At 41.4% G+C, this 14,096-nt stretch overlaps 1 protein-coding gene across 1 annotated transcript in view; it reads left to right on the top strand.

The window, feature by feature from the left end:
• Positions 1 to 326: 326 nt before the first annotated feature.
• Positions 327 to 14,096, top strand: part of LOC135526092 (ribosomal protein S6 kinase 2 alpha) — a 109,218-nt gene continuing 95,448 nt past the window's right edge. The window contains exons 1-2 of the mRNA XM_064954187.1: positions 327 to 978; positions 10,927 to 10,974. Of these exons, the coding sequence (XP_064810259.1) occupies positions 916 to 978; positions 10,927 to 10,974 (111 nt within the window). The 5' untranslated portion in view covers positions 327 to 915. The remainder of the gene's footprint in view (positions 979 to 10,926; positions 10,975 to 14,096) is intronic.

The following is a 14,096-nucleotide window of genomic DNA, read 5'->3' as shown; positions in this document are numbered from 1 at the left end:
GGGTTAATTTTTTGGCATGATACCTCTGTGCATAACAATGTATCACCATCATCGCCCTCTTCTTCTTGTTCTCTTCCTCTTCTTCCCCTTCTTTTTTTAGCATCATACTGAACAAAATTCTCTTCAAGGTCTTATTACGTTACCAACATTTTATTTGATTAATGTAAACAAGCGCAAATGGTGGGCTTTTGGCGCATTACGTAGGCCTATGCATAATTTGCAGTTCAACCAGCATCCAGGGGATGGCGAAAATACGGTTGGGCGGACCGACCGAGAAGGGGCTGGATGAAATCCGTCTGGAGTCTAACAATAATTGGTCGAGTTGATACGCTACATTCTGGAGGATGAACCAGCGGACAGAACGAAGTCCCGCTCCGAGGAATCTCTCAGAAACACAGAGGAAAAGAGAAGCTGTATGCCTATAATATAATAGGCTGCATCGTCGATTAATCAGGTTACATGGACACAAGAGAAGGCTAATTATTTCGGCGGAGGAATATAATTGCATAGCGATAGCCTATTAAGCGGCTTGGAGCTTAAGCGCTACAGCCAGCACCTCTCGTCAAATCTGAACGTAGGCTACCCGTGTAAAGGGATTCGTTTTTACTCAAAGCCTCAACTTGTTATTATCGTGCTTATTGCTGTTGGAATTGCTTGTTTCTGAAGAGGTGATCATTATACGACGTCATTTTGAAGCGATTATATTAGTTTGGAGTCGACGGCTGCGGAGTGCGACTGGATGCATGTCTTGCATCAGGGATTGAAGTGATAGGCTACATCTCAACGGACCAGACTTCAAATTGTGAATTAACAAGACCTTGTCCAGGGCAACGCAACCTCAATCTAAAACCCAATAAATCTGGGCAAACTCAACTTGTATTTCGGCAGCAGAGGGATAAACTAAAAACCTGCAGAATGCCTCTTGCACACCTTGCGGAACCCTGGCCTCAAATGGAGCTAGTTACACTGGACTCCGAGGTAAGGACACTATTGAACAGTTTGTTAAAATTACTATTTTCATTCTGCGTGCCAAAAACATCAGTAGGCTAAACTTTTCCATTCTGATTATTGTTGCTCGTGGAAATACATTTGCCAATGAATGCCCAAAATGCAATATGTTTTTGACGGGCAATTGCAACATACTATTATGACCAGTTGTTCATTAATCTGGTGGTTAAATTGGGGATGGTGTACTTGCTTGCAAAGCCTGTCTCATGGTTCGTAGTATAAACAGTTCGCTCATATATTATGACGACGTTTGTGTTCGGCAAGGTTGTTTGTTTTTTTCCTGTGAGGTTGCACACTACATTTTTGTTGAGACAAGTCGAAGTTCCGAAGTGCCCCGTCGGTGATCGGTCAACAGTACTAGTGGGAGTGAGAACTATGGATGGGATTCTTCAATTAAGTGTTTGTCATTAAACAAGAGATGACTAGTTTAAATGCACATATTTTTTTAAACACTTGAAATACTGCACCAAACATTGCTGAAGACCAAAAACGTCAAATCAAGAAGTCTGTCATGTTCGACTAATTCAGACTTTTGAGGAAGTGTATACTGGCTGTTATGTTATTTTGTCTCGAGGGACAAACAGTAATATTGCTGGGTTTTTTTTCTAGTTTCAAGTGAATATATTTTAAGGGCGTATGCGAGGCACGGACGTTCAGTTCGCCTCGCCGAGTTTTGCTTGGAGCAAACCAAACCTAACATGTGGACGCAGTTATTGCATTCGCTCTGGAGCCGGGTTGCCTATCTGGGTGTGAGCCAGCCAGGTGCCCCGTTTTGGCCGATGGCGCAGTCGGCTAAAGGTGGTGAATAGATGTCTCACTCAGGACTTTAATTGTTTAAAAAAATGGGTGGCTCTCCCATAGCCACCAATGCAGTAACAGCTGGGTCTCATCTGCGTAGTTTATTGGCTGTATATGAACCAGAAAACATGAGGGAGTGGGATGTCTCGCTATCTCTTCCGTCTCTGAATCGCTCCAAAACGAAATGTGACGTAGGTTAAGCACGTGGAATAATAGGATTCTGTGTTCACATGCAAAAGTAATTGCCTTCCAATGGAAACGAGTTACAACATTCAAACATATTTTATGGAAAACAAATGTTGTACATTTCCAAACAAAGCGTAACAGGCTGACCGATGCGCGCTTGCAAAATGTTATTCAATTATTGCACCCACGCTGCGAGCGTCTGCGTTGCCAAGGGCTAAAATAGAAATCAGTTCTATTTCTGAAGCAGATCACGCTGCAAGTCCTGCCTCTCCCATCTCCTCATTGGTTATACCCACTTGGGTGACTGAAAGACGAACCAAGTCAGTGGCGGTAATGCACCTAATTTAAGAAAGTTGCCAATAGCAATATAAAGTCAAGAGAAGGAAGAGGGATGACTTTAAACAATTCGGTTGACTGTTTTATGTGTGGATTAATTGTCGGAGTGGAGGTATTTGTGCATTTCAGGTAAAATAACCACTCAATGTTTATATCCCAGGACAAATTAGCGGCCGGCTGCGACACGGCCCGGGATCGAACCTGGATCTGTAGTGACACCTTAGACCACTGTGCCACTTGGGAGGCCTGATGAATGCCTTCTGAATGTAATTATGTACTATACCACCACAGCATGTCTTCCCTGCACCACGGATCAGGGCAATTTTAAATTAGAGTTTTGCTTTTTTTACAATAAAATCTCTATTTGTGACGTAAATGGAATGGTCCAGACACTTTTTGCTATTTCACCCGTCTTTGAGAAATTTACCCCAACCAGTGATTGACTTAATCATCTTTGTGCATTATGGGGACTCGGGCAAAAACATGATACATTGTGAAAAAACCCCCACCTAAAATATGTCCTTTTTAGAAAGAAAAGAAAAAGCTCTCAGTATAGTGTTGCAGGTATGTTGTACACATGACATTGTAATTCCGAACTTCATCCGCAGCGTTATATTCTATTTGTTTGCGACTTGAGCGATACCGCAGCCATCCATTCTAACAGCAGAAATAGAGAATTGATTAGGGAAAAAACAAAATTCTGCTTTAATTAATACACCTCGCTTAATCCATTTTACAATTGAACCTCCTCCCATGGAGGCTTCCACGGCTATAGATCGTTCAGAAAAAGTCTGCTCCCTTGACAAAGCTGAAATATCTGTTCTATTTCCTCCAACAAAACATGTTTGAATACAATTCGTTTCGGGAGGAGCAGGAATTGTCAATGAGTAGTAATGTAGAGAGAGATGACTGATGTCTTTTGAATGCATCACACTGGGAACTTTCTCATTTTAGCTTGAGGCTGTAAGTCACTGTCACACCACAGCTCTCATCGGCACCTGGCTCCACTCCAACCTTGTAACGATAGGCAGACGAGGACAAGGTAGATTGATTGAGATGTAAAGGGAGAGCTCTGCCCCTGCTAGACAGACAGTCGCGGCTGGGTTTGGAGAGCTGGGGGTTTATTGATTGAACAGTTGTGCTTGGGTTACTTTCTGATGGGATAAGCCAAGGTCAGATTCATGAACAGCTTTATGGCAGGGTTGCCACGGCACTGACTGTCAAAAGTACGAACTCTGTTCAGATTCTACCATTGGTCCTTTGCTATACTATAGCTGATGACTATGTCAGTTGTTTACTGTTGACAACTGATGTCTACACTATACAACTGCAGTTCTAAATAGTAGGATGTTAAATCTGCAAGCCTATTGTTGTGAGTGTTTAATCGGAATAGAAATGTGACAATCACAACATGCACTGAATACATCCACTCGGTGAGAGGAGATACTCTCTATCAGGTAACAGCTGATGAGCTGCTTGTTTCCTGTCAATCTGTGTTTTGAAACCAGAGACTGTGCAACAGCTACAGATTCAGCCCAGGGTTGTCACATAGCAATTGAGGGGCAACATACAGTAAGTGCTATCTCTCTCCCTTCCTGTCTCTCCATTCCATGTGCTGTCACTGGATCACCACCAGGCTTCTTTAGGTCCCCTTCTCATCTTTGGAGCAACGAAAAACATGTACTGTATAATTTCATCTCCATATGCTGTATCTGTGTTCACACTTTCCCAACAACTTGAATATTTTTTACTGTGGAGTCATTTAAACATTAGCAACAAGCTCCTCCCATCCTCTGCAGTACACTGCTAACATGACATAGGGAAATGCGTAGTTCATTAATGGAAATTGACATCTCATGTACAGTACAAGTAATCTAACAATTCCACAACAGCTCTCTAATACACACAAATCTAAAGCGATAATATATATATACACTACCGTCAAAGTTTGGGGTCACTTAGAAATGTCCTTGTTTCTGAAAGAAAAGCTTTTTTCAGACGGGGGCGGGTGGTTAGGCAGACAGGTGCGCAGGAACTTACGTGCAGGAACTTACATGCAGGCAGGCTCACGCACAGACACACATAGACAGATGTTTTGTGGGCTCCACAATCACCCAACCTCAACCCAATTGAGGTGGTTTGGGATGAGTTGGACCGCATAGTGAAGGAAAATCAGCCAACAAGTGCTCAGCATATGTGGGAACTCCTAGAGTGTTGGGAAAAGCATTCCAGGTGAAGCTGGTTGAGAAAATGCCAAGTGCGCAAAGCTGTCATCAAGGCAAAGTGTGGCTTCTTTGAAGATGTGAAATATGTTGATTTGTTTAACACTTTTTTTGGGTTAATGCATGATTCCATATGTGTTATTTCATAGTTTTGATGTCTGCACCCATTTTTTACGATATAGAAAATAGTAAAAATAAAGACAAACCCTTGAATGAGTAGGTGTGTCAACTTTTGACTGGTTGTCAAGATCGAAATCGGGCAGAAATATTTTATATATATATATATATTATTTATTATTATTATTTCGATCTTGTCTCATCGCTGCAACTCCCCAACGGGCTCCGGAGGTGAAGGTCAAGTCATGCGTTCTCCAAAACATGATCCGCCAAACCGCGCCTCTTAACACCCGCCCACTTAACCCGGAAGCCAGCCGTACCAATGTGTCAGAGGCAACACCGTTCAGCTGACAACCGAGGTCAGCCTCCAGGTGCCCTGCCCGCCACAAGGAGTCGCTAGATCGGACCCGGGTCTGTAGTGAAACATTTAGCACTGCGATGCTGTGCCTGAGACCGCTGCGCCACTCGGGAGGTCTGAGTGTATAGTGTTAATGTGCATATGTGTGTGAGCGCTGTGTGTGTTTGCTCTGATTGGAAGCTCAGGGGAGAGCGTGGTTAACTGCCTGGGCAACTTGGATCAGCCATGTGGAGCTAATGAGGCTGAAATTCTAGCTCCAACATCTCCTGAACACCCAGTGAATATTGCTACATTACTGCACACCTCACGGGGAGGGAGGGAAGGAAGGAGAGATGTAGAGGGAAGAAGTGAGAACGAGAGGGAAGTCAACACAGAAGTTAGGGAAATGCATTCTTGAACTGGAAGAGTGCCAAACCAGTAGGCTTCCTCCTCAAGGTGCCGATTGTTTGTGGATAAACCCCTCCTCCGATTAGATTTTTATGTCAGTGTTTCAAAACTACGTTTTGCCTTTCAGTTTTAGTTTTTTAAAGGAATAGTTCACCTTAGGCTTGGACGTTATGCCTTGCATACCGGGGTATTTGGACAAAGCCGCAGGATGGTGTTTCAATACTGTCAACTATTAAGTTTTTCAATGAATGTGAATATTTGTAGCTACTGTTTAACACTTTACACTCCTGGTAATTGACCTGTATGGATAGGGTAAAGTTGAAATGTTTCTTACAGAACTAATATATGAAATGCATAAGCATAACCATGGTAGCAAATGAAAGGGAATATTATTAGACTAAATGTAAATGCCACAACAGTTAACCTGACACGAGGCTGAATCCAAATGTTACGCTGTTGATTTTATGTGTATTTTATTTTTAATGTACTTTTCGCTTCATTTGTTTTATATCGAACTCTGAAAATACTTTGGATTCATTCAGTAACATAAGAGTATTCATGAACACAATCCGGCATCCCCGTCATCACACAATTACTTTTTTCACGTTCGTTTTTTAATTAGGGGGTAGATCAGCTTTAATATTGCAGATGGATTTTGGCTTCCATCACTGTAATTGTCTGCATAATTTTCAATCCCACACTACCGTTTAACAGTTTGGGGTCACTTAGAAATGTCCTTGTTTTAAAAAAATAAAATCAGTTTTTTTGTCCATTTATAAAATTGTTTAGATATCGTTGATGTTGTTAATGACTATTGTAGCTGGAAACAGCTGATTTAAAAAAAATAATAATAATAATTAAAAAGGAATATCTACGTAGGTGTACAGAGGCCCATTATCAGCAACCATCACTCCTGTGTTCCAGTGGCACCTTGTGTTAACTAATCCAAGTTTATTATTTTTAAAAGGCTAAAAATGGCCAGAAACAAATCCCTTTCTTCTGAAAATTGTCAGTCTATTCTTGTTCTGAGAAATGAAGGCTATTCCATGTGAGAAATTGCTGTGTCGTCCTCCCTTCACAGAACAGCGCAAACTGGCCCTAACCAGCTTTTATTTTTTTCATCGCATTCCCAGTGGGTCAGAATTTTACATGCACTCAATTAGTATTTGGTAGCATTGTTTAACTTGAGTCAAATGTTTCAGGTAGACTTCCACAAGCTTCCCACAATGATTTGGGTGAATTTTGGCCCATTCCTCCTGACAGAGCTGGTGTAACTGAGTCAGGTTTGTAGGCCTGCTTGCTCGCACACGCCTTTTCAATTTTATAGGATAGAGGTCCAATGGTGTTTATACTTGCGTGCTATTGTTTGTACAGATGAACGTGGTAGCTTCAGGCGTTTGGAAATTGCTCCCAAGAATGAACCAGACTTGTGGAGGTCTACAATATTTTTTTCTGAGGTCTTGGCTGATTTCTTTGGCTTTTCCCATGGTGTCAAGCAAAGAGGCACGGAGTTTGAAGGTAGGCCTTGAAATACATCCACAGGTACACCTCCAATTGACTCAAATGATGTCAATTAGCCCATCAGAAAGCCATGAAATAATTTTCCAAGCTGTTTAAAGGCACAGTCAACTTAGTGTATGTAAACTTCTGACCCACAGGAATAATGATACAGTGAAATATTCTGTCTGTAAACAATTGTTGGAAAAATGACTTGTGTCATGCACAATGTAGATGTCCTAACCGACTTGCCAAAATTATGGTTTGTGTATAAGAAGGTTATAGAGTGGTTGAAAAACTAGTTTTAATGACTCCAACCTAAATGTTTGTAAACTTTTGACTTCAACTGTATAGATTAATGTGTGTGTGTGCGTGCATGCATTAATAAATAGACTGGGCGGTTTGAGTGCTGATTGGCTGACATGTGGTATATAAGACCGTATACCATAGGTATGACTTTTTTTTACTGCTCTAATTACATTGGTAACCAGTTTATAATAGCAATAAGGCACCTCGGGGGTTTGACCAATGTTTATGTCCTGAGGTGTGGTATATATTTTATTTAACTAGGCAAGTCAGTTGTGAACAAATTCTTATTTACAATGACAACCTACTGTTCCTAGGTCAACTGCCTATGATAGATTTTTACCTTGTCAGCTCGGGATTCGATCTCGCAACACTTCGGTTACTGGCCCAGCGCTCTAACCGCTAGACTGCCTGCCTAATATACCATGACTAAGGGCTGTGTCCAGGCATTCCGCGTTGCGTCTCCGAACAGCCCTTAGCCGTGGTATATTGGCCATATACCTCACCACCTCGGGCCATGAACTTTGACACTGTATATGACATCAGATTTCCATATCCTAAAACTTAAGTGCACATTTGGACTCACTGGTGTTTTTGCTTGCTTGTATGACACAAACTGTATTTATTAGAATCCTCAATGTCTCATCTTTCAAAATACATTGATTCCTCTTAATTTACTGCATTTCCCTCACTCGGACAACCGAAAGTTGCCCAATTTAGCAGGAGGGATGGGGGCAACTGCAATGGCTGACTCTGTAAGATGACACATTTTACGGTGTTTATCTAGTGTATGAAACAAAATGTTTGTTTTATATAAAAAAATAACTTTCTGCGCGAGTTGCTCAAGTTTAGAACGGCTGTCAGTCAAACCCCATACTGACCTGTGAAGCGCAGAGCCTGAGATCTGGCATCATGTACAGCATGCTACTGTCTTCCAATGGAGGTGTTTATTAGTGCCCAATCTGCCATTTTCGACCCGTATACAGGCGTTAAGGGCAAGTTAGCTGAATAAGTGGCTGAATTAATAAGGTGACGGGCGTCATGTAGGGGTAGCTTTCTGCCGTGTTTGAGAAGTCAAATTGCTCTGGATGAGTTACAGGATCTGTACAGCTGCCGCTGCCATCTTGACATCTTTGCCATTTCTTTTTTCCTCCTCTGTTCTCGGCCCCTCTTTCTGCTCCTCACCCGTCTTCGCAGAGCAGGCAGGCCCGTTGCCCTACACAGACACAGCGTGTACGTACACATGCTGCTCCAGAGCCAGTGCTCTTCTTCCTTCAGACAAGCTTTTTGTCAAAACTTTGTTCATTTGCACAATGTCTTTCACTCAGACCCAAAAATAACATTCGGTAGCTTCTACCTATACTTGTATAACTTTTGAGCTGGATTGCCTGTCTTTGCAATTAGTTTACCTTAGGGCTGTCAAATGATTTTAAAATAAATAATCAAGTTAATCGTGATTTTAATCACCATTTTTGAATTTGCTCAAATTTGGCAGAAAGAAAAAATATTTTAAAAAGTAGTGCTTTGAGTAACAGACATACTATGTTTTGAAACACACAATTAGGAACATCAGATTTTTTTAATGGCATTTTCACCATAAACAACAAGTCTCGAACATAAACTATTAATGCTCCCAATGTTTAATTAAGTAAATAATAATCATAGCTCCAGTAATATTGGGCATAACTTTTTGACTAGAGGCACACGGTCTTCAGTGATTGTAAAGGCACAAGCATTGACTGTAGTTGTGTTCAGCGTTGGATTCTGCAATTAAAGGGGGTTTGTGCAGAAACATGCGTGGTGAAGAAATCGAGACGTGATTAACGGCATCAAAAGAATGTACGCCGATAAACGTCCTGCGTTATTAATGTTCACTTTGACAGCCCTGGTTTATTTTCGTTTGAGCTTGTTAACATATTTAGTTAGCAGCCTCTATGGAAATTCTCTTTTTACTTGTGCTATTTTTTGCAGTTTTAGTGTCCCCTAAGACAGTAATACTGTAAATCGCAGGATCAGAAAAGGACGATATGAAATCTGGATGCTGCCCAACCCAAGATCACCTCCACAACCCATTTTGTTAAGGTGATTTATTTATATAAAAAAAAGTTTACTAAACATTTGGAGCAAACAAAAAAATGTCCTACCTCCATGGATGTGAATCTAATGGTGTGAGGCACGTCACATCCTAGAATCTCATTGTCTATATGAAATACATTTGGAGTTGAACTGCACTCAGTGTTTAAAAAAAAAAAGTCTGATAAAATATTGATCTGCCTTCTGCACTAATAAAACCTCAGGCTGGTTTTGAGAAGCTCATTATTGTGTTTCCTAGACTTGATAGCCTAACAAGTTGTCATTTTACTGTAATCCTAGTTCTATCTTGAGCTCCTGATTTATAGCAGAGGCCACAGCAGTAATATCTCACTCTTGGTCCTTTTGGCTGCCATTACACATGCAGCCCAATTCTGATCTTTTGCCCAATTATTGGCAAAAAGAGCTGATTTGATTTGTCAAAGACCAATTCATGGAAAATATCAGAATTGGGCTGCCTGTGTAAACGCAGCCTTTGAGACTGACTCAACAAAACATTTCCATTTTATGTTCATTTATTGTGTAGCCCAACGCACTAATCGATCTGTGAGGAGATGACTATCGTGGACACTTCCCTTGGTCCCTGAGACCAAGGGAAGTGCCTCAGAAAAAACATTTCCCCCTTGCTCTCTTCCCTACTTTATCACCACTCAAGGCCAATCGATGTCCTGGCTGGCGCTGTTGCCTGCCTGCCATTTTTGTGTGTGTTAAAAGAAAATAACTGTGTTTTGTCATCAAGGGAAAAGAGTAGGAGAGGAAGTCTGACTTCAGCATCGCCTCGCTCTCCATTGTGACATGACCGGGAGGAAGGTGGTGGTGGGGGGGGGGGATCTGTTAGTGCTAGTCCAAACCCCTCTCTTTGTGTGTTTGACTGTTCTGTTTTTTTCCAACGCAATATACTGTATAGTAAAGTCAATTCGGTCTGCTAGGGTAAGAGAAAGGTTGTTTAGCAATGCTTCAGAAGAAACAGACACCTCTGAATTTTGTTTTTAGATTGAACATCTCCAGAGATACTCTTTTAATCACCTGTGGCAGTTGGATGTTGCACAACTCTGTACTGTTGCACCATATATTCTGCTAAGGGCAAAACATTTAGTCAATTACACGTCACCATCTCCTGTTCTCACCCCAGCTACCTGAAGTTTTTAAACATGGTTACTATTGTTTATTGGTTATTAGCCTTAATGACAGTGTGATTTCACTAGAAAGTGGCAAGGCTCAAGTAATGGTCTTCAAATGCCTTGGTTCTCTTCTCGTCATGACATTAAAGATTGTCTGCTCTTGTGAAACTACACAGCAATTATCTCATCCGGTGTTTTAGCCTCTGGTCCGTCCTGTGCATTCTGGGAAATAATGTGCAGACTGATAATAATGTGGCTGATAACATGTTTCCTTTAAAGGGCTCTTAGCAATGGTTCCGCTAGATGCATTGTTGGACGATAACAGTGGTTGGCCTTTTCAACAGGCGAAACCCACGGAAAGTGTTTGCAGTAGATTATTGGGTTTGTCAGTTTAGGAGCAAAGTAGCAGTAATGACTATGGATGCTCTAGGTTGCTATTTGTCTCACACACGGCAACCATCTTGGCACTGAAACGGTGTTTTGTCTTGTTTCTTTTCAGAATGGACAAAGCGTCACGGAGGATGGGGTCACACCTGCTGGGCACAAGGTAAGAGGGATCTTCTGATCACATCTTGTACTCACACGCACTCTCGCACATGCCCACCAAATAAACGACGCAGTGCTGGAAAGATGGGGAAGTGCGAACTCAGACTAACGCTTGTCACAAATAATAACTAATCTGCTGATTTCAACAAAACCAGTAAAGAGACAACTCTTGAAGACCACTTTATTTTGGTCATTTATGTTTCTACTTTCCTCACTAGGAATATGTTTTGTGTGCACGTGTATATGTGGATTTGGAAATCCTAAAAGAGGATCAATTGACAATGTGCTGAAGACTAAGTCAGAATGAGGCTGGGTGGGTTGACAGTATTTGGTTGAGGTTAATTAATATAATAGGGTCTCTCAGGGAAATTGAACGTTGCACATTCCATATTCTTTACATGTCAGCCCACTGCTTGATGAATAAACCCTTTTCTGCTTTCCTGCACATTTTGTCTCACTGAAATGTGATAACTCTCAGGCACACCATTCCTCTCCAGTCCTGTACTAGAGGAAAATGTAGCGTTCTGGTTTCTTTGAGTGGTTTCCCTGTTTTTATTCATGCAGAGAAAGAAGCAGAACCGAGCGATTCTTTCATCTCAGGAGAATATGATGGGACTTGTGATTGTGCTGAACTTTGCAATGCCTTTTTGTGAAGTTTCACAGAACTACTGTGGCTTGACAGACTGCAATCTTTTGTCCAAATTCTACTTTTTATCGACAGGGAAACTTGCAGATAATCTGAGCAGTCCTATTACATACGAAACATGCTGCATGAAATAGTGGATTTAATTGATTGCAAGGAATCTTCATATTGACATTATGAAATTAATTTTGCGTTCTTCTAACAGCATGGATTTCATGGCTGACTATGCCACTACAGCCTGCCAAGATGTCATGCAGCAGTGGCTTTCAGGCATTTCCAGTTGTATTGTGAAAATCAGTGCTATGTGTGCAGTATACTAATAAGGATGCAGTAGCCTCACACGTCATCAACTGGCAGCTTCACTAAATAGAACCCGCAAAACACCAGTATCAACGTCAACAGTGAAGAGTCGACTCCGGGATGCTGGCCTTTTAGGCAGAATTGCAAAGAAAAAGCCATATCTCAGACTGGCCAATAAAAATAAAAGTTTAAGATTGGCAAAAGACCACAGACACTGGATAGTGGAACTCTGCCTAGAAGGCCAACATCCCGGAGTCGTCTCTTCACTGTTGACATTGAGACTGGTGTTTTGCGGGTACTATTTGATGAAGCTGCCAGTTGAGGACTTGCGAGACGTCTGTTTCTCAAACTAGACACTAATGTACTTGTCCTCTTGCTCAGTATTGCACCAGGGCCTCCCACTGTTCTTTCTAATCTGGTTAGAGCCAGTTTGTGCTGTTCTGTGAAGGGAGTAGTACACAATGGCCTTCATTTCTCAGAACAAGAATAGACTGATGAATTTCAGAAGAAAGCGCTTAATTTCTGGCCATTTTGAGCCTGTAATGGAACCCACAAATGCTGATGCTCCAGATACTCAACTAGTCTAAAGAAGGCCAGTTTTATTTCTCCTTTCAACAGGATAACAGTTTTGAGCTGTGCTAATATATTTGCCAAAGTTTTTTTTTTAATGATCAATTACAATTATAAACTTGGATTAGCTAACTCAACGTGCCATTGGAACACATGAGTGATGGTTGCTGATACTGGGCCTCTGTACGCCTATGTAGATATTACATAGAAAATCTGCTGTTTCCAGCTACAATAGTCATTTACAACATTAACAATATCGACAATGTGTTTCTGATCAATTTGAGATTATTTTAATGTACAAAAAATGTACATTAAAAAAAGAGTACATTTCTAAGTGACTCCAAACGTTTGAACGGTAGTATACATTGGTAGATTGGGCAGTCAATAGAATTGAGCGATTTTTAATGGAGTATCAATTGACATACAGGTAGAATAGTATTGATTGATTGATATTTCCATGTGAAAGGACCCATGAGCATCAATGTGAAGTTCATAGGTGTATGTCAAATGAAAGCTTATTTTATGTTTTGAGAAATCAAGGCATATATAAATATAGAATAATCAAAGTCCTTACTGAAGAGCTCAGTGAGTTTCAATGTGGCACCATCATAGGATGCCACCTTTCCAACGAGTCAGTTCTACACATTTCTGTCCTGCTGAAGCTGTCCCAGTCAACTATAAGTGCTGTTATTGTGATGTGGAAACGTCTAGGAGCAGCAACCGGCTCAGCAGCGAAGTGGTAAGCCACACAAACTCTCAGAATAGGGCCGCATAGTGCTCAAGCACGCACCGCAAAAAAAATAAACATCCTCAGTTGCAACACTCACTACCGAGTACCAAACTGCCTCTGGAAGCCTCGTCAGCACAATAACTGTTTGTCGGGAGCTTCATGAAATGGGTTTCCGTGGCCGAGCAGCCGCACACAAGCTTAAGATCATCATGCGCAATGCCGAGCGTCTGAAGTGGAAACGCCTTCTCTGGAGTGATGAATCATGCTTCACTATCTGGCAGTCCGGACGGACGAATCTGGGTTTGGCGGATGCCAGGATCATTTATTTTTCATTTAACTTTTTAATAAAAAATAAACTCAAGTCTGTTAAGAACAAATTCTAATTTATGATGACCTACCTGGGCCAATTGTGTGCCGCTCTATGGGACTCCCAATCACGGCCGGATGTGATACAACCTGGAGAATGCTACCTGCCCCGATGTGTAGTGCCAACTGAAGTTTGGTGGCTGAGGAATAGTGGTCTGGGGCTGTTTTTCATTGTACGGTAGACCTACCAATTAGTTAGTGTTTTTACTGAGATCTATTTGGTTTATGAATAAGTGATTAAAACTCAATTGTGTTACCATATTAAACAGAATTTCAGAAAAAAACTAACAATTACTGCAATTGAATGATCTACAATGGGAAATAGTAGTCACAAACCACAGTTGGGTCACCTCCTACAGTCCTCCCTTCCACCTCCATACTGTTATGTTTAGCCCATTACAGTTTTCATACTCTTTTATCTGGTGGTCAAAGCAAGTGTTAAAACATTCTGGACAACCCCTCCCTCCCGCTCTCTCTGCCTCTTCTTCCTTTCTCTCGCTTTCCAGTTAACGTC

This window comes from Oncorhynchus masou, chromosome 32 (assembly GCF_036934945.1).
Source record: "Oncorhynchus masou masou isolate Uvic2021 chromosome 32, UVic_Omas_1.1, whole genome shotgun sequence".
Classification (NCBI taxonomy): domain Eukaryota; kingdom Metazoa; phylum Chordata; class Actinopteri; order Salmoniformes; family Salmonidae; genus Oncorhynchus; species Oncorhynchus masou.
Note: the sequence above shows the minus strand (reverse complement) of the source record. Positions and strands in the feature narration are given on the sequence as shown.